The following is a 22,564-nucleotide window of genomic DNA, read 5'->3' as shown; positions in this document are numbered from 1 at the left end:
CTGACATAATCTCTCCTGTAAAAGTACGAGTTTAATACAGACATGATCTCTCCTGTAAAAGTACGAGTTTAATACAGACATAATCTCTCCTGTAAAAGTCCGAGTTTAATACTGACATCATCTCTCCTGTAAAAGTACGAGTTTAATACAGACATCATCTCTCCTGTAAAAGTACGAGTTTAATACTGACATAATCTCCCCTGTAAAAGTACGAGTTTAATACTGACATCATCTCTCCTGTAAAAGTCCGAGTTTAATACAGACATCATCTCTCCTGTAAAAGTCCGAGTTTAATACTGACATCATCTCTCCTGTAAAAGTACGAGTTTAATACTGACATCATCTCTCCTGTAAAAGTACGAGTTTAATACTGACATCATCTCTCCTGTAAAAGTACAAGTTTAATACAGACATGATCTCTCCTGTAAAAGTACGAGTTTAATACTGACATCATCTCTCCTGTAAAAGTACGAGTTTAATACTGACATCATCTCTCCTGTAAAAGTACAAGTTTAATACAGACATCATCTCTCCTGTAAAAGTACGAGTTTAATACTGACACCATCTCTCCTGTAAAAGTCCTAGTTTAATACTGACATCATCTCTCCTGTAAAAGTCCGAGTTTAATACAGACATAATCTCTCCTGTAAAAGTACGAGTTTAATACTGACATCATCTCTCCTGTAAAAGTACGAGTTTAATACTGACATAATCTCTCCTGTAAAAGTACGAGTTTAATACTGACATCATCTCTCCTGTAAAAGTACGAGTTTAATACTGACATAATCTCTCCTGTAAAAGTACGAGTTTAATACTGACATCATCTCTCCTGTAAAAGTACAAGTTTAATACAGACATGATCTCTCCTGTAAAAGTACGAGTTTAATACTTGCACAATCTCTCCTGTAAAAGTACGAGTTTAATACTGACATCATCTCTCCTGTAAAAGTACGAGTTTAATACTGACATAATCTCTCCTGTAAAAGTACGAGTTTAATACTGACATGATCTCTCCTGTAAAAGTACGAGTTTAATACAGACATAATCTCTCCTGTAAAAGTACGAGTTTAATACAGACATAATCTCTCCTGTAAAAGTACGAGTTTAATACTGACATCATCTCTCCTGTAAAAGTACGAGTTTAATACTGACATCATCTCTCCTGTAAAAGTACGAGTTTAATACTGACACAATCTCTCCTGTAAAAGTACGAGTTTAATACTGACATCATCTCTCCTGTAAAAGTACGAGTTTAATACAGACATCATCTCTCCTGTAAAAGTACAAGTTTAATACAGACACAATCTCTCCTGTAAAAGTACGAGTTTAATACTGACATAATCTCTCCTGTAAAAGTACAAGTTTAATACAGACATCATCTCCCCTGTAAAAGTACAAGTTTAATACTGACATCATCTCTCCTGTAAAAGTACGAGTTTAATACTGACATCATCTCTCCTGTAAAAGTCCGAGTTTAATACAGACATAATCTCTCCTGTAAAAGTACGAGTTTAATACTGACATCATCTCTCCTGTAAAAGTCCGAGTTTAATACAGACATAATCTCTCCTGTAAAAGTACGAGTTTAATACAGACACAATCTCTCCTGTAAAAGTACGAGTTTAATACAGACATCATCTCTCCTGTAAAAGTACGAGTTTAATACAGACATCATCTCTCCTGTAAAAGTACGAGTTTAATACAGACACAATCTCTCCTGTAAAAGTACGAGTTTAATACTGACATAATCTCTCCTGTAAAAGTACAAGTTTAATACAGACATCATCTCCCCTGTAAAAGTACAAGTTTAATACTGACATCATCTCTCCTGTAAAAGTACGAGTTTAATACTGACATCATCTCTCCTGTAAAAGTCCGAGTTTAATACAGACATAATCTCTCCTGTAAAAGTACGAGTTTAATACTGACATCATCTCTCCTGTAAAAGTCCGAGTTTAATACAGACATCATCTCTCCTGTAAAAGTACAAGTTTAATACTGACATCATCTCTCCTGTAAAAGTACGAGTTTAATACTGACATAATCTCTCCTGTAAAAGTACGAGTTTAATACAGACATAATCTCTCCTGTAAAAGTACAAGTTTAATACAGACATGATCTCTCCTGTAAAAGTACGAGTTTAATACAGACATAATCTCTCCTGTAAAAGTACGAGTTTAATACTTGCACAATCTCTCCTGTAAAAGTACAAGTTTAATACTGACATAATCTCCCCTGTAAAAGTACGAGTTTAATACTGACATAATCTCCCCTGTAAAAGTACGAGTTTAATACTGACATCATCTCTCCTGTAAAAGTACGAGTTTAATACTGACATAATCTCTCCTGTAAAAGTACAAGTTTAATACTGACATCATCTCTCCTGTAAAAGTCCGAGTTTAATACTTTCACAATCTCTCCTGTAAAAGTACGAGTTTAATACTTGCACAATCTCTCCTGTAAAAGTACGAGTTTAATACTTTCACAATCTCTCCTGTAAAAGTACGAGTTTAATACTGACATCATCTCCCCTGTAAAAGTACGAGTTTAATACTTGCACAATCTCTCCTGTAAAAGTACAAGTTTAATACTGACATCATCTCTCCTGTAAAAGTACGAGTTTAATACAGACATCATCTCTCCTGTAAAAGTACGAGTTTAATACTGACATAATCTCCCCTGTAAAAGTACGAGTTTAATACTGACATCATCTCTCCTGTAAAAGTACGAGTTTAATACAGACATCATCTCTCCTGTAAAAGTACGAGTTTAATACAGACACAATCTCTCCTGTAAAAGTCCGAGTTTAATACTGACATCATCTCTCCTGTAAAAGTACGAGTTTAATACAGACATCATCTCTCCTGTAAAAGTACGAGTTTAATACTGACACAATCTCTCCTGTAAAAGTCCGAGTTTAATACTTGCACAATCTCTCCTGTAAAAGTACGAGTTTAATACTGACATCATCTCTCCTGTAAAAGTACGAGTTTAATACTGACACAATCTCTCCTGTAAAAGTCCGAGTTTAATACTGACATCATCTCTCCTGTAAAAGTACGAGTTTGATACTGACATCATCTCTCCTGTAAAAGTACGAGTTTAATACAGACATAATCTCCCCTGTAAAAGTACGAGTTTAATACTGACATAATCTCCCCTGTAAAAGTACGAGTTTAATACTGACAACATCTCTCCTGTAAAAGTACGAGTTTAATACTGACATAATCTCCCCTGTAAAAGTACGAGTTTAATACTGACATCATCTCTCCTGTAAAAGTACGAGTTTAATACTGACATCATCTCTCCTGTAAAAGTACGAGTTTAATACTTTCACAATCTCTCCTGTAAAAGTCCTAGTTTAATACTGACATCATCTCTCCTGTAAAAGTCCGAGTTTAATACTGACACCATCTCTCCTGTAAAAGTCCTAGTTTAATACTGACATCATCTCTCCTGTAAAAGTCCGAGTTTAATACTTTCACAATCTCTCCTGTAAAAGTACGAGTTTAATACTGACATCATCTCTCCTGTAAAAGTACGAGTTTAATACTGACATAATCTCTCCTGTAAAAGTACGAGTTTAATACTGACATCATCTCTCCTGTAAAAGTACGAGTTTAATACTTTCACAATCTCTCCTGTAAAAGTCCTAGTTTAATACTGACATCATCTCTCCTGTAAAAGTCCGAGTTTAATACTGACACCATCTCTCCTGTAAAAGTCCTAGTTTAATACTGACATCATCTCTCCTGTAAAAGTCCGAGTTTAATACTTTCACAATCTCTCCTGTAAAAGTACGAGTTTAATACTGACATCATCTCTCCTGTAAAAGTACGAGTTTAATACTTTCACAATCTCTCCTGTAAAAGTCCTAGTTTAATACTGACATCATCTCTCCTGTAAAAGTCCGAGTTTAATACTGACACCATCTCTCCTGTAAAAGTCCTAGTTTAATACTGACATCATCTCTCCTGTAAAAGTCCGAGTTTAATACTTTCACAATCTCTCCTGTAAAAGTACGAGTTTAATACTGACATCATCTCTCCTGTAAAAGTACGAGTTTAATACTGACATAATCTCTCCTGTAAAAGTACGAGTTTAATACTGATATAATCTCTCCTGTGAAAGTACGAGTTTAATACTGACATCATCTCTCCTGTAAAAGTACGAGTTTAATACAGACATAATCTCTCCTGTAAAAGTACGAGTTTAATACTGACATCATCTCTCCTGTAAAAGTCCGAGTTTAATACTGACATCATCTCTCCTGTAAAAGTACGAGTTTAATACTGACATCATCTCTCCTGTAAAAGTACGAGTTTAATACTGACATCATCTCTCCTGTAAAAGTACGATTTTCATACTTGCACAATCTCTCCTGTTAAAAAACGAGTTTAATACTTCACTTCGAATTTTAGGAGAAGAAAAATATATATGATTGTTTAAGTGATATGTAGTAGACAATGTTTACCAATGTGACGACTTCCTGTTTTCAAGGCTGCTGATAAAAAGTCGTTTCATTGAATACCAGAAATATGTCTACCAGATCACGTCAGATTTCATTCAGTCATCGTTCTCGTGATTTGAATATTAATTCCGTAAACGAGTCTGATAAACAACACTAGAAACGATAAAAAGATATACATGTCCAATAGACGTTATGTTTTTTTCAGTCAAGACTGCTACGCTAAAAGGTCGTTAAACCCTGATGGTTTATAAAATACTTAAGAAATGAGAGCGATCGCAATAATGTGACACTATCAAGTAGATCACTGTTGTTAAACCGGAAATGGTTATATGAACAGGAAGCAGTATTTTATTGTATATAATGTTGGTTGGAAATTTAAAATATGAAAATAATAATGTTCATGAATTTATTGTTGTTTAATTTAGCTTATAACAGGAATTGAGTGTTAAATATGTACATAGTATATTGCACCAAATATGACCTTTACATGTCCAGCACTGCATAGGCAAGTAGGAACTTATGTAAACAATGGTAGCCAGAATTCATATAAACAAATGTGATGTGTATATATAAACAGTGCAGTACAGTTAGAGTAACGATGATTGTATAAATATTACGTAAAATATTTCAAGGTCATGAGAAAATAATAGTTTAGATAGTGAATTGTATATAGTTGCTTAGTACAGCATTATGAGTATGTAAGATAAACATGACCGATTTAGCAGATGTTAGGTTCTGCGTAATTGTTAAGTATTTGATTATTATATATGTAAATAGTGACCAATATGCGTCTGAAGACTGGTAGTACCAATTGTCATTCCAGACAATAGCTTCCTGGGATTGGGGAATGGACCAATCAACGGTCGTTGCACTAAATGTGCATCCCCAATCCATCAGCACTTATCCCATACACAATAACAAATGGTGCCAAGATTCTGCATTTTGTGTCCAAATTGGTATCATTTTGACAGAATTTTGATATGGTTGGGTCGCCAGGATCAACCATTGTTCTTGAGGAATTTCAACCTGCGGAGTTGTCCGACTTTTGGCTTCCCCTATAAATACTCTGCAGTTTTCACTGCTCATGGCACTTGGATCTAGGGATGCCAAAGGGACAACTTCCGGTTGTGGGACTGACTCTACGGAAGCGTGATAGGGAGCGAGCCTTCTTGTGGACTTCACTGTGCTATATATAAACAACAAGTAGAAAGGAATTTGGACTTGGCTTTTTCTTCAGGAACAAAGCGCGAGCGGGGGCACAGTGGAGTTACAATAATAAACAGAACGAATTATCATAATTTTTATTAATGCTGACTTGCTACCCCACTTCTACTATTTCAAAATTTCAGCAGTAATTAAAGCCGATACGACCGCGAAGTGAGTGTCAGACAATTGTTTACAAAATCATCCCTTAGTGAGTTAAACCAGCTTACACACTGACGCGATAACAACTCGCACAGGAAGAAAATTACACCCACGTGTTACCCGGGGGGAGGGGGAGCTGGTTATTTACTCCCACAAATTAATAATAATAAGATAATAAAAATATAAGATATTCTGAAAGTTCGTTATGGTATTTACAGGGACGCTTTTGATACACAGCTACCGTAGGACCACTTGACCGTTAGACGTGGTATATATCGGGGCTGTCACTCCTGCCTCTGTCGCCATGTCCCATCCCTTTATAATACACACACTAACGATTCTCTTACTCATCCGTGTATAGTTATTTGATCTCATTCGAGTTTGCAGCTAAAGTAAAATTGTTTCTTTTTAAAACACTTTGTGTCCAGTGGTAGAGGAAGAAATACGCAGACTTGCAGCATATGTGTGTCGGACATTAATGTTTATGACAATTCACAATAGTATACAGAATAAGGTTGTTTATCATGTGAACACATCGCGCTGATTTAGACATGGTTGATCGGTCACCAAAAAAATTCGGAAATCCCACTTTTGGGTAATTACCTGGTACTGAACTTCCGGGGAGTTACAAACAAGTGCTGTGCGTATCGAGAGTGTTTATACCTACAGTATAACTACAATATACCTACAGAAAGGTAAATATCTATTTTTTTAAATTACATTACAGATATAATATATAATATCTTAATTTAAAGTGTTAATTCATAATAAATTATCACAGTTTTAAACGGTATTAATAAATTTTTTTATGTATTGCTGAGGAACATGTCCTGTTGACTTAAAGGCCTTATTCAGATGATGCTGTGTCTTTTGTTTATCATATTCCCTGATAATATAATTCTGATGTGTCCCTTTAGAATGACTTATCTAAAGACCATATTCAGAAGATATACGATTTTCCTACAATATTCCCTGATGATCTGTTTCAACGTGTCCTTTTATACTGATTATTTAGAATGATGTTACTGACAATTTAGAGCTCGCCTATAGACAACACTAAATATAGCGAAATTATATACAATGTGAGGGTTCCCGAATGCGCAGACACCCCTGGTCTAGATCTACCACGGATAATAGACATAGCAACACATTGCAGAACACGACAACGGTTTACCTGTGTTTACCTGTCCTAGGTACGCCCAGCACAGACCCATTAGAATCGATTACAATCTTACAATAAAGTACACGAAATGGAGAGCATACATACTTGTGGATTGTGGGGGGGGGGGGGGGGGGGGGGGGGGGGGGGGGGGGGTTGGGGGGTACAACCAATGGAATGATTAGTGGACCGAGAGAGAGAAATATGGGATCGCGTTTCACTTCTTCATAGAATACAGAGCTCTTCATATTAAGCGTTGGACAATTCAAAGTGATATCTCCACAGTATTGATATAAATCTATGACAGTTACCATGTATTTCTGAAATCATCAGGCCATCACGTGGTCAATACTAGGCCAATCTCGTCCATCAAACGCTCAAAGACAAAACATTTCTCTTAAAGTCAATGTATGTTTAACTACGATATATGACACTTAAAGTACCTAATTCACAATGATATAACCAGTCTTCCTTTCTCGGTAATTATATGGACAGTGGGTTCGAAATTTGTGCCAAGTCCCTGTAGTATCGATGTGGTGAGACTTGATCAAATTTTGACGACGATTAAAAAAAATACGCAAGATCTTTTCTAAGGACAATAACTAACCACAAGAACGCTGAAGTAAAGGAGTGTGTCGGACACAGATTTATTGTATAGTTAAAACCTCTTACGTAATCTCTTAACATACAAGTGCACTTAAATGTCCCAATGTAATTACAAAATAGATAATTTAACTGAAATATGATACACCATCAGTATTATATCAGTAATAAATATAAAATTGCATGCTATATAAGTTTCCTCAATTGTAATACATCACTGTGGTTTGGGTGTGTGCATCACGTACGGATCTTTAAATCCGTTGACAATTAATTAGACGTTGATATACATATAACATTAATTTGAGATCATACCTTATATGTGACAGAGGAACTGCTATCAGCCCAAGAGCCGAAGGCCCAAGTGCTAATTAAGTCTGCTTAATCAAATGTGTTGTAACATAATTTTTTTCCACACATGTTGATAACGTCATATTTAATCCCCATGACGTAGTATCGACTCGGGCCGAGAACTAGTTATCAGCCCAGACTGGAAAAATTTGTGTAAAAACCTCGGGCACTGATTGACCAGGTAAACAATAGCTGTATCACACGAAAAAATATACTATCAGGGACAATACTGTGATAATCTTTCATTTTGACCACAACAACTTACAACTTACAAAACCACTTCTCTAATGACGTAATATTTGTTGCAAGGACGCATAGGGTTATAAATCAAGCAGGTCATTTAGTTGTATATTTTAGTCGACTCGTACTCCGCACAGTCAGGTCTTCATGTAATTGTGTTAGTACAGAGTTAAAAAACCCCGACATTGCTCCGGGTTCTACCGGGTTGCAGTTCGTCCAATAAAATCTATATGACGGCCAAATGTTTTTTCTTATGTCGTGTTTTCAGCCGGCTTATTTATTTTTCATTCGATTACGTTGTTTATTATTTGCTGTCAACAAGGACACATGGCTTCATGTAAATACGATATGTTATGGACCGTTATATTTCTATGTGAAAGCCATTTAGGGGGGTGGGGTGTGTGTGGATATACACCGAGATTTTAGTGACAACTATAAAACTAAGCTTAAAGTCAGAATAGAAGGTTCATCTGTGGTGTGATGTATTTCAAATCATCAAACACTGCAATGGTTATCTATTTCTGGAATCTATGAATAAATCTGAACGTAATTTACATGATAAATATAGAGCTATCTCTTATCTCAAATAACAGATTCAGTCTTGATACAGCTAGAATGTAACGTGTTTGTTTTTATTTGCAGCCTGAAGAAAAGACCTCCGAATCGAGAAGTTACCTTAATCTGTCACGGCTCGATGGATCACGAGGACATAACGAATAAATAGCTTACTGACCGCTTATGCTGCAAGTTGACCGCCGATTAAACATGGGAACTATCCAGAAATATGACATACTGATGTTAATAGTCTTAAGTATAATCATTGCACTGCCGATCCATTGCTTTGGTCAGACGTCTCCACAGAGTACAACGGCTTGTCGTTACGTGAAACGGGATCATGCACAGTTCCCAAGTTTGTACAAGTACCACGGACGCGACGTTCCAACAACCGCCAAATTTTTTATCTTCACCAATGACAAAGACACTAACGAATGTACAATCAATACAACACGATTGATTAACTTTTATGATTTCCCGTCCGAACAGATCGTAACAGCCATGTTTGTTTTTGCATGTAAAGGACCTCTCCATATTGTACTTACAAACATCCACGCATTACAGGACGCGTTTTACAACGTGATCGGATATTTCCAAGTTCAGGGGTGTTTATTTGATATGAAAAGTCTCCACCAATTTTCCGATGCATTTGATATGCGTGTGGTGACTTTTGCCGGAGTTCCGATATATAATATCACTGATACATCGGCGTCAACCAAACGAGGACTTCTAGGAAATGCTGTCGCTTTGTCAATTGATAAGAAATCCGACAACAATAATGGTGATATTTCAGAATTCTTGGAAGGTGACCACACCTTCCCGGAAATGAAAGAGGTTTCCTTCCTTCACCTGGATTGGAGAGAGTTACCGTCTGGTATGAAACAGATTTTTCCTTTTCTTGAATCATTAGATATACAGAACAATAATTTTACAAAACCTCCTGACTTGTTTCCCTGGAATAACGCAATTTCTCGTCTCCCACGAAATCTGTCTCGGTCACGTTATTTTCAAAGTCAGTATAGTTTATCACTACATATTGATATCCAACCAAATGTTTACCGACGATTTTATAATTTGGATAACAACAATATTGAAACGTTAAGTGAATACAAGTTTCACGGCACTCTCCATATGATTTCTGTAAACAATAACAGCCTTTTGGAGGTAGGTGAAGAATGCTTTCGTAATGTCACAGATCTTCAACATGTTAGTTTAGCTAACAACCTACTTACGTCACTTCCGGGAGGACTTTTCCGTGGCCTCACGTCGCTTCGTCATTTGGATATCAGTAACAATTTCATCGAGAAGTTACCGGACGGGATATTTGATGACTCTTCCAATCTAATCTACATCAACTTGGCTTCAAATAGAATATCCTCTCTCGGTAAAGGATTATTCTTAAAACTCCTCAGTTTAGAAACGCTGCTTTTAGACAGAAATAACATTGCTGTTATTAACGAAGCATCTTTCCCGCTTCACTCGATATCATTAAGCCATATAGGTCTCAGTAGCAATCCACTTCGTCAAATTCCAAATATTGCTTTTTACATCCGAAGTCTGCGACTTATAGATCTGAAAAACACATCTATCACACTGGCGAATTCCTCTGGTCTGATCAATGAGATAGACTCTACTTTACTGTTGGAGAGCGTAGTCGAATCTGCAAGTGATTCTACGGTAGATATATTCGAACGTCCAAGTCAGTTACGGGAAATCGATCTATCGGAAAATTCGATTGAAAGTATCGATCTGTCTGGCAATATTAGTGAGAGTTGTAAGCTTAAACTTATCATTCTTCTCATACATTTTCATTTCAATCTAAACAACAATCCACTCAGATGTGATTGTGGTATCATCCCACTCATCAACGTAATTCAGCAATACACACATAATGCTACAATAACCAGGAACGACTATTTCTTCCGTGAGTGGACATGTGTCTCTCCAAAGGCATTAGATGGACGGAAGTTACTTATGGTCAAGAAGGAAGAAACATATTGTAGGGTGAATGTTTCGTCGTGTCCAGTGAACTGTCTCTGTCATCAGTGGAGTGTGTCACATATCATCATTGTTGACTGTAGAGACACGGGCATGATGTCCCTGCCTCTGCGTCTTCCAGGGGGTGTTCTGGATCTCTGGTTTCAGAGAAATAACATAACGAAGATCGAGAAAAGACACTACTTCCCACGTGTTCGAACATTGTCACTAAATTCAAACCAGATCAGCCGTATTGAAGGAAACGCAGTATTACGGTTAAATAACGTTGAAAACTTACATTTGTCCTCCAACAATCTGATCGGTCTACCAAAGCAGATACAATATCTCCAGCTGGCCGAACTTTCCATCACTGACAATCCATTCCTGTGTGATTGCCACTCTCTGTGGATGAGAACGTGGGTCGAGCGTAATAAAGACGTTGTATTGGACTTCACAGCAGTGTCTTGTAACACACAATTGGGCACAGCAAGACCAATACTCAAAGTTCCCACCAGCGAGTTTGTGTGTAAACATGACTTTGACGTCAGAAAACACGTGATCATTCCAGCCACTGCATCATGTGTCTCTGTTAGCCTCATTCTTCTCGTCGTCGCTCTTGTCTGTATTTATAGACTGGAAGTGAAAGTATTCCTCTACATTTATCTTGGTGTCCGTCCGTTTGATAGGGAAAATAGACAAGTAAACAAACCTATTGATCTGGTCGTTATTCATTCGCCTCAAACTCAAGCATGGGTGACAGATAATGTATCACCACTGGCAGCGAGAAAAAACCTACCCAATTTTCACATTTTTTCTATTTGTGCTGATTGTGTGGCCGGATTTTCCTTCCAAGATAACATTGCTAGTCTTGTGGAACACGCACGCAAGGTTCTGATCGTCCTATCAAAAGACTTTCTGGACGACAACAAACTTCAAATGGCATGGACAGAGATTAAAAAGGAAATACCTGATAGTGGTACAGGGTTTATACAGTTTGTAACGGACGATGTGCTGGCTGCTGATCTGCCAGATCCCGAGATGATTCGAGTAATGAAACACACACGCTACCTCAGTATTAACGAACGGTTTATGAAAAATAAGTTGTATTATTATATGCCTTTAAGCAAGACATATGGAGAGACTCCTTCACGGCCGATGTTACAAAGGTTGCTTGAGAAAAGAAACAAAAACCTAGAATGTATAAACAGTAGCAATATTTCAATATTTCTGAGTTACTCTGAAGATATTTTAACTTTCATTATCACCTCATTGTGCCCACAGCTACAGAATTGTGGATATTCATTGTGTTTACCCGATAAAGACTTCACCCTCGGCGCAGCAAAGGAAGAAAACATACTACAAGCTGTGACTAACTCACAACACACGCTCTTTATTGTGTCAGGAAACACATTTGTGGACGAGTGGTCCTTGTTTACTTTTCGTGCGGCTGCGCAGAGGTCCCTTAGAGAGAAATATAACCATCTTATTGTCGTGTTAACGCATAGTGTGAAAGCAGACTCGGTTCGAGATGAGGAACTCCGTCATTATCTCAAATTGCATGTGTCGCTAAGTTTGGACGATGAAAATTTCTTGCGAAAGCTTAGATTTTCTGTACGACAAGTCCAGAGTAGTGCCCATCAAGTCAATGGTGACTTACTGATAGCTACAAACAATGATATAGCTCTCACTAATGTAGTGTTAAATGTGTGATGACTTAATTTCACTGACTTTACGAGGATTATGTGTCTCATAGTATTATGTTTGTAAAGTTTCGTTCACTCAATTCATACATACACAACATTATTACGCTCCAGTTTTAGCATTAAGGAATTAAAACTAAATTCGTATTCGTAATTTAAATTATTGACCAAAATTATAAAAAAAAAAAGGTAATGCCTGCATCACCAAATATAACTAAAATAGAAATTCTACCGTGTATTATCAAGGGCTATAGTACATGCTGATACGATGACGTGATCCGTCGTTTATAAAGGTGTAGAAATGTAAAACGAAAATGGGATTTAACTGTGTCACTACTGTCGCTGTCATATTGTGTTCGAGGGTACAAAATGGGATTTAACTGTGTCACTACTGTCGCTGTCATATTGTGTTCGAGGGTACAAAATGGGATTTAACTGTGTCACTACTGTCGCTGTCATATTGTGTTCGAGGGTACCAAATGAAACGCCTCGATTTCAAAATCATGGCGTGACGTTATACAGGGCTAAATTTTAGAGGTGTTTCTAGAGCCAAAGAAGTGGTCAAGCTGGACATTGGAAATTGACTTTGAATAAATATCTGGATAGATGAGAAACTGGATGGAGATATATATATGTCTATATATATATAAAACACGTACAATTAATAACAAAATTAATGTTTTTACCGTGATGTCACTTTAAAGTCAAAGCCAATGATATGAAGCGGAATAAAACCTTAAGGATTATACAAAAGACACACAAGTGAATATCACATTAATTAACATCATACAAGGAAACCCTTCCCCAATAAGAATAGCCATCATATAAAGGTGTCTTTGTCAGATTAAATACATTTCCTGTTAAAACACATTACACTACAGTAGTGTGACAGAATACCACAAAACGTGAGAATTTCAATGTAAAAACTTCACAAAATATTATAATTACAATTATTACGTTAATGAATTAAATAGCATACAATAAGGAATGTGAAAGTGCATAAAATTACGAATTAGAATGACTACATGATATAGTCACACTGTACATTTGTTTGTTAAATAAGTTAACATACCATGTAGCTGGAAAATAATGTTTGAAAAATACCGTGCAGATTAGTAATTATCTCGGTGTTTAATTGATAAGGCAGTTATACTTAGTCTACAAGATACATTAAAGTATTTTCAAGCACGTGCACCAATATTTTGGTGTGTAGCTATTTGTTACAGCCCAGGCTCATTATATGTTCTATTTATTTTATAATATGTCGGGAGAGGGCGTTTCACAAGATGTAATAACTTGTGCCTGACCCCCTTGTTACTGAGAATAAAATATACTGAAACTAACTCTACCAGGGATCTTTCTGCATCGAAACAGCAAATTAATATCATTGAAAATGGCTAATATAATGAATATGGTCTTTCTATCCGACCAACATAAACTACACGGCGTATCTGTGTCTACAATAGATCACTAACTAGACAGTGTTTATCTATCGGGACAACATAGACTAGACAGTGTTTATCTATCGGGACAACATAGACTAGACAGTGTTTATCTATCAGGCCAACATAGACTAGACAGTGTTTATCTATCAGGTCAACATAGACTAGACAGTGTTTATCAGGACAACATAGACTAGACAGTGTTTATCTATCAGGACAACATAGACTAGACAGTGTTTATCTATCGGGACAACTTAGACTAGACAGTGTTTATCTATCAGGACAACATAGACTAGACAGTGTTTATCTATCAGGTCAACATAGACTAGACAGTGTTTATCTATCAGGACAACATAGACTAGACAGTGTTTATCTATCGGGACAACATAGACTAGACAGTGTTTATCTATCAGGACAACATAGACTAGACAGTGTTTATCTATCAGGACAACATAGACTAGACAGTGTTTATCTATCAGGACAACATAGACTAGACAGTGTTTATCTATCAGGCCAACATAGAATAGACAGTGTTTATCTATCGGGACAACATAGACTAGACAGTGTTTATCTATCGGGACAACATAGACTAGACAGTGTTTATCTATCAGGACAACATAGACTAGACAGTGTTTATCTATCAGGACAACATAGACTAGACAGTGTTTATCTATCAGGACAACATAGACTAGACAGTGTTTATCTATCAGGACAACATAGACTAGACAGTGTTTATCTATCAGGACAACATAGACTAGACAGTGTTTATCTATCAGGCCAACATAGACTAGACTGTGTTTATCTATCAGGACAACTTAGACTAGACAGTGTTTATCTATCAGGACAACATAGACTAGACAGTGTTTATCTATCAGGACAACATAGACTAGACAGTGTTTATCTATCAGTGTTTATCAACATAGACAGTGTTTAGACTAGAACTCAGTGTTTATCAGTGTTTATCTATCAGGACAACTTAGACTAGACAGTGTTTATCTATCAGGACAACATAGACTAGACAGTGTTTATCTATCAGGACAACATAGACTAGACAGTGTTTATCTATCAGGACAACATAGACTAGACAGTGTTTATCTATCAGGACAACATAGACTAGACAGTGTTTATCAGGCCAACATAGACTAGACAGTGTTTATCTATCAGGACAACAAAGACTAGACAGTGTTTATCTATCAGGACAACATAGACTAGACAGTGTTTATCTATCAGGACAACATAGACTAGACAGTGTTTATCTATCAGGACAACATAGACTAGACAGTGTTTATCTATCAGGCCAACATAGACTAGACAGTGTTTATCTATCAGGACAACATAGACTAGACAGTGTTTATCTATCAGGCCAACATAGACTAGACAGTGTTTATCTATCAGGACAACATAGACTAGACAGTGTTTATCTATCGGGCCAACATAGACTAGACAGTGTTTATCTATCAGGACAACATAGACTAGACAGTGTTTATCTATCAGGACAACATAGACTAGACAGTGTTTATCAGGCCAACATAGACTAGACAGTGTTTATCTATCAGGACAACATAGACTAGACAGTGTTTATCTATCAGGCCAACATAGACTAGACAGTGTTTATCTATCAGGACAACATAGACTAGACAGTGTTTATCTATCAGGACAACATAGACTAGACAGTGTTTATCTATCAGGACAACATAGACTAGACAGTGTTTATCTATCAGGACAACATAGACTAGACAGTGTTTATCTATCAGGCCAACATAGACTAGGACAACATAGACTAGACAGTGTTTATCTATCAGGACAACATAGACTAGACAGTGTTTATCTATCAGGACAACTTAGACTAGACAGTGTTTATCTATCAGGCCAACATAGACTAGACAGTGTTTATCTATCAGGACAACATAGACTAGACAGTGTTTATCTATCAGGACAACATAGACTAGACAGTGTTTATCTATCAGGACAACATAGACTAGACAGTGTTTATCTATCGGGACAACTTAGACTAGACAGTGTTTATCTATCAGGACAACATAGACTAGACAGTGTTTATCTATCAGGCCAACATAGACTAGACTGTGTTTATCTATCGGGCCAACATAGATTAGAAAGTGTTTATCAGGACAACATAGACTAGACAGTGTTAATCTATCAGGCCAACATAGACTAGACAGTGTTTATCTATCGGGCCAACATAGACTAGACAGTGTTTATCTATCAGGACAACATAGACTAGACAGTGTTTATCTATCAGGACAACATAGACTAGACAGTGTTTATCAGGCCAACACACACTAGACAGTGTTTATCTATCAGGACAGCATAGACTAGACAGTGTTTCTCTATCAGGACAACATAGACTAGACAGTGTTTATCTATCAGGACAACATAGACTAGACAGTGTTTATCTATCAGGACAACATAGACTAGACAGTGTTTATCTATCGGGACAACATAGACTAGACAGTGTTTATCTATCGGGCCAACATAGACTAGACAGTGTTTATCTATCAGGACAACATAGACTAGACAGTGTTTATCAGGCCAACATAGACTAGACAGTGTTTATCTATCAGGACAACATAGACTAGACAGTGTTTATCTATCGGGCCAACATAGACTAGACAGTGTTTATCTATCAGGACAACATAGACTAGACAGTGTTTATCTATCAGGACAACATAGACTAGACAGTGTTTATCTATCAGGACAACATAGACTAGACAGTGTTTATCTATCAGGACAACATAGACTAGACAGTGTTTATCTATCAGGACAACATAGACTAGACAGTGTTTATCTATCAGGACAACATAGACTAGACAGTGTTTATCTATCAGGACAACATAGACTAGACAGTGTTTATCTATCAGGACAACATAGACTAGACAGTGTTTATCTATCAGGACAACATAGACTAGACAGTGTTTATCTATCAGGACAACTTAGACTAGACAGTGTTTCTCTATCAGGCCAACATAGACTAGACAGTGTTTATCTATCGGGACAACATACTCTAGACACCGTTTATCTATCAGGACAACTTAGACTAGACAGTGTTTATCTATCAGGACAACATAGACTAGACAGTGTTTATCTATCAGGACAACATACTCTAGACACCGTTTATCTATCAGGACAACTTAGACTAGACAGTGTTTATCTATCAGGACAACATAGACTAGACAGTGTTTATCAGGACAACATAGACTAGACAGTGTTTATCTATCAGGACAGCATAGACTAGACAGTGTTTCTCTATCGGGACAATATAGACTAGACAGTGTTTATCTATCAGGACAATATAGACTAGACAGTGTTTATCTATCGGGCCAACATAGACTAGACAGTGTTTATCTATCAGGACAACATAGACTAGACAGTGTTTATCTATCAGGACAACATAGACTAGACAGTGTTTATCTATCAGGACAACATAGACTAGACAGTGTTTATCTATCAGGACAACAAGACTAGACAGTGTTTAGAACATAGACAGTGTTTATCTATCAGGACAACATAGACTAGACAGTGTTTATCTATCAGGACAACATAGACTAGACAGTGTTTATCTATCAGGACAACTTAGACTAGACAGTGTTTATCTATCAGGACAACATAGACTAGACAGTGTTTATCTATCGGGACAACATAGACTAGACAGTGTTTATCTATGTTTATCTATCAGGCAGGACAACATAGACCAGACAGTGTTTATCTATCAGGCCAACATAGACTAGACAGTGTTTATCTATCAGGACAACTTAGACTAGACAGTGTTTATCAGGCCAACACACACTAGACAGTGTTTATCTATCAGGACAGCATAGACTAGACAGTGTTTCTCTATCAGGACAACATAGACTAGACAGTGTTTATCTATCAGGACAACATAGACTAGACAGTGTTTATCTATCGGGACAACATAGACTAGACAGTGTTTAGACAGACTAGACAGTGTTTATCTATCAGGACAACATAGACTAGACAGTGTTTATCTATCAGGACAACATAGACTAGACAGTGTTTATCTATCAGGACAACATAGACTAGACAGTGTTTATCTATCAGGACAACATAGACTAGACAGTGTTTATCTATCAGACAACATTCCAGACTAGACAGTGTTTATCTATCAAGACTAGACAGTGTTGATCTATCGGGACAACTTAGACTAGACAGTGTTTATCTATCGGGCCAACATAGACTAGACAGTGTTTATCTATCAGGACAATTAGACTGTAATTATCTATTGAAATCAGACAACGTTCCAGGTTGAGTTACGTCAGACACTGTTCCTGGTCAAGTAAAGTCAGACAATGTTCCAGGTAAGTAAAGTCAGACAATGTTCCTGTTTAAGTAAAGTCAGACAATGTTCCTGGTCAAGTAAAGTCAGACAATGTCCCAGGTAAGTAAAGTCAGACAATGTTCCTGGTCAAGTAAAGTCAGACAATGTCCTAGGTAAGTAAAGTCAGACAATGATCCAGGTAAGTAAGGTCAGACAATGTTCCAGGTAAGTAAGGTCAGACAATGATCCAGGTAAGTAAAGTCAGACAATGATCCAGGTAAAGTAAAGTCACACAATGTTCCAGGTTAGTTAAGTCAGACAATGGTCCAGGTAAGTAAAGTCAGACAATGCTCCAGGTAAGTTAAGTCAGACAATATTCCAGGTTAGTTAAGTCAGACAATGTTCCATGTAAGTAAAGTCAGACAATGTTCCAGGTTAGTTAAGTCAGACAATGTTCCAAGTTGAGTTAAGTCATACAATGTTCCTGGTCAAGTAAAGTCAGACAATGTTCCAGGTTGAGTTAAGTCAGACAATGTTCCTGGTCAAGTAAAGTCAGACAATGTTCCATTTAAGTAAAGTCAGACAATGTTCCAGGTAAGTAAAGTCAGACAATGTTCTAGTTAAGTAAAGTCAGATAATGTCCCAGGTAAGTAAAGTCAGACAATGTTCCAGGTAAGTAAAGTCAGACAATGTTCCAGGTAAGTAAAGTCAGACAATGTTCCAGGTTAGTTAAGTCAGACAATGTTCCAGGTTAGTTAAGTCAGACAATGTTCCTAGTAAGTAAGGTCAGACAATGTTCCAGGTAAGTAAGGTCAGACAATGTTCCAGGTAAGTAAAGTCAGACAATGTCCCAGGTAAGTAAAGTAAGACAATGTTTGAGATTAAGTAAAGTCAGACAATGTTCCAGGTAAGTAAAGTCAGACAATGTTCCAGGTTAGTTAAGTCATACAATGTTTGAGGTAAGTAAGTAAGGTAAGTAAAGTCAGACAATGCTCCAGGTAAGTAAAGTCAGACAATGTTCCAGGTTGAGTTAAGTCAGACAATGTTCCAGGTAAGTTAAGACAGACAATGTTCCAGGTTGAATAAAGTCAGACAATGTTCCATGTAAGTAAAGTCAGACAATGTTCCAGGTTAGTTAAGTCAGACAATGGTCCTGTTTAAGTAAAGTCAGACAATGTTCCAGGTAAGTAAGGTCTGACAATGTTCCAGGTAAGTAAAGTCAGACAATGTTCCTGTTTAAGTAAAGTCAGACAATGTTCCAGGTAAGTAAAGTCAGACAATGTCCTAGGTAAGTAAGGTCAGACAATGATCCAGGTAAGTAAAGACAATGTTCCAGGTAAGTAAGGTCAGACAATGTCCCAGGTAAGTAAGGTCAGACAATGTCCCAGGTAAGTAAGGTCAGACAATGTCCCAGGTAAGTAAGGTCAGACAATGTCCCAGGTAAGTAAGGTCAGACAATGTCCCAGGTAAGTAAGGTCAGACAATGTCCCAGGTAAGTAAGGTCAGACAATGCCCCAGGTAAGTTAGGTCAGATAATGTTCCAGGTAAGTAAGGTCAGATAATGTTCCAGGTAAGTAAGGTCAGACAATGTCCGAGGTAAGTAAGGTCAGACAATGTCCCAGGTAAGTAAGGTCAGACAATGTTCCAGGTAAGTAAGGTCAGACAATGTTCCAGGTAAGTAAGGTCAGACAATGTTCCAGGTAAGTAAGGTCAGACAATGTCCCAGGTAAGTAAGGTCAGACAATGTTCCAGGTAAGTAAGGTCAGACAATGTCCTAGGTAAGTAAGGTCAGACAATGTTCCAGGTAAGTAAAGTCAGACAATGTTCCAGGTAAGTAAAGTCAGACAATGTCCTGGGTAAGTAAAGTCAGACAATGTCCCAGGTTGAGTTAAATCAGACAATGTTCCAGGTGAGTAAAGTCAGATAATGTGCCAGGTAAGTAAGGTCAGATAATATTCCAAGTTAAGCTTAATATGTTTCTCTGATAAGTATTCACAAAATTCTAGAACAAAAGAATATCCACATGTAGACAAAATCGCAAGTGTTATTCAAATTCGGATGAACGATGACAAGAAGAGTACAAAGAAAATGGTAAATGGGAACCTTATACAAAGATAACAAAAAAAGATATTTATCAAATATCCTAGGAAAATCCAAGCAATGCCATGTCCTCAAACAGAGAATCAACGAACCAACAATTAACGAACACATTAACGCACATATACCTTCACATCTGACAAAGGCAACTTCTACATCTATCTACGTGATCATGACGAACATACCTTCACATCTGACAACTTCTACATCTATCTACGTGATCACGAACATACCTTCACATCTGACAACTTCTACATCTATGTGATCATGACGAACATACTCCCATAGTTTTCATCAACCGTTATCTCTCAATAAGTTTTCCTGCAAATGCCAACATATGTCACCGAAATTATGATCTTGATAACAAGGTCTAGAATGAAATATCAACTGCGACTTGTAAAAAGAATGATGCAAGTGGCTGATGTAGAAAAAAAAACCTCAATACATGCTACATGAAAGACTAGCTTTCGGCATCAGTGAACAAATTGAATGCCTTTTCTCTGATATGTATATAAAATCCGATTAATATTAATATTTCTGAATCCTGGTTTTCTATTACAAAACCATTAGAACCATCAAATATACAGTTATGAGTATCAACATCCAGTAAATGACGAATGGTATGTCAAGTGAAGGATGACTCATAGAAAGTGATGTGTTGTATAGACTGGAAGAGGGCAAAACGCTTAATTACAAAGAATCCTGATGGCAAGAGGGCAGTGTCTCCGATGGTGTCCTGAAAAGAATTCACCAGCTGCTGCATGGAGACCACATCTCCATTTAACTCTCTTCACAGACCGATGTATACTCCAACAAAACAATATATTTACATGAAAATCCTAAACAATAATAAACAAGAGGCCCAATAGGCCCGCGTTTCTAACTTGTTAGGCAGCTTACAAGACATTGTCAGCGGGTAAAGTCAATTTCTGCAAACTACTACACAAATAGCATGACCCAGTACCAATTAATTGATGAAACGTGAAATTTCAAATTCTTAAGATATTTGACACCTATGACACTTCACCCCCGTTCATCCCAGCAAACCATTGTGCCATTAACAGAACAGTAAGCATTTGAAGATTTAAACAAAAAGTCATTAAAAATCATATTATTTAATGAAGACAGTTTTAAATCTTAATTGAATATGATTTGATGGGGATTTTGTAAATTGTCAACATCTGCCACAGCTTCATTTTTTAACCCAAAAATAAACTCAAGTAATCAAAATTTTTATTTTGTAACGATTTAGCGGTTTACTCCTACATCTTAACCGTGTATAAATTTCTTGACATTGCCTTTGTCTAGTTTTTACTCCTTCAATGTGGTGGGATCATACAAATATAATGTATGTTTAGTGTTACTGAATATGGGAGATATCACAACATATCACATATGCCATTTAGTCTTTGCGAATGATGTCCAATGGACAAGAAATATCAAATTGGACATCAACAGCACTGCATGGTTAATCATTTACCTCCAAAGCAAGTGTTGTTCTTGTGGATCAAAAACCAAGTCTGTCGATTAGAAAAGATGTACTTCATCACTTACACCCTAAGCGAGGTGTTCTTATGGGCAAATAGCATTTTTATACCATGGTTAAATGATACTTTACATATGTACCATGAACCATCAGGATTACGTAAGAAAGATTTTATTCAAGTCATACATTCTCAAATTTTCGCCTCAGTACCAACATCGACTTGGAGATTAATCTAAATCTGTATTAAATAAATAATAGAAAAAGAAAATAAATCCATGAACCGATGATTTACAATCCAATAAAAAACCTACAAGTGGCTTTCTTACCAGTTATTTATCGTTTGGATAGTTCCCCTTCTATGCACAACTAAGTACAAGGTCTACTCTCAGGAAATCAGGAAAACAATGACAAAGTGGATCCTACATGTAAAATTTGAAAATATCCAAAGAACTTCTCAAGAGATTGTGCCAACAACCTGTAAATGTCAAAATTCAAGATGGCCGATTGTCAGCCATTTTGTTTTCCTGCTAGTCCCAAAATATCCAAACAAGAAATGACATAAGGAAAACGCATGTATGGAAATTGAAAAGTCCTTCCTGTCCTTCTCAAGTAAAGAGTAACAAGATTCTTGTTTATACCTGGATAACTAAGATAAATGACACGTGACTTGCACAGCCCAGTTTCTAAAAAATAAAAAGAAGTACCATTTTCCCCCCATTTTAACCTTCTCCGTTGTTTTTATTTCAAAATATGCAGTTTAGTCCATAACCAGACTGGCTGTTAATTGGTTATTTAACACATAATAAACTAATTGAAATTACCAAAAA

The 22,564-nt window shown here is 36.8% G+C and overlaps 1 protein-coding gene across 1 annotated transcript in view; it reads left to right on the top strand.

The window, feature by feature from the left end:
• Positions 1–12,572, top strand: part of LOC132553714 (protein toll-like) — a 41,541-nt gene extending 28,969 nt beyond the window's left edge. The window contains exon 2 of the mRNA XM_060217987.1: positions 8,829–12,572. Within this exon, the coding sequence (XP_060073970.1) occupies positions 8,925–12,428 (3,504 nt within the window). The 5' untranslated portion in view covers positions 8,829–8,924 and the 3' untranslated portion in view covers positions 12,429–12,572. The remainder of the gene's footprint in view (positions 1–8,828) is intronic.
• Positions 12,573–22,564: the final 9,992 nt, after the last annotated feature.

The sequence above is a fragment of the Ylistrum balloti genome, unplaced genomic scaffold (assembly GCF_031769215.1).
Source record: "Ylistrum balloti isolate Yb309-2 unplaced genomic scaffold, AGI_CSIRO_Ybal_v1 Utg370344, whole genome shotgun sequence".
In the NCBI taxonomy this organism is placed as follows: Eukaryota; Metazoa; Mollusca; class Bivalvia; order Pectinida; family Pectinidae; genus Ylistrum; species Ylistrum balloti.
Note: the sequence above shows the minus strand (reverse complement) of the source record. Positions and strands in the feature narration are given on the sequence as shown.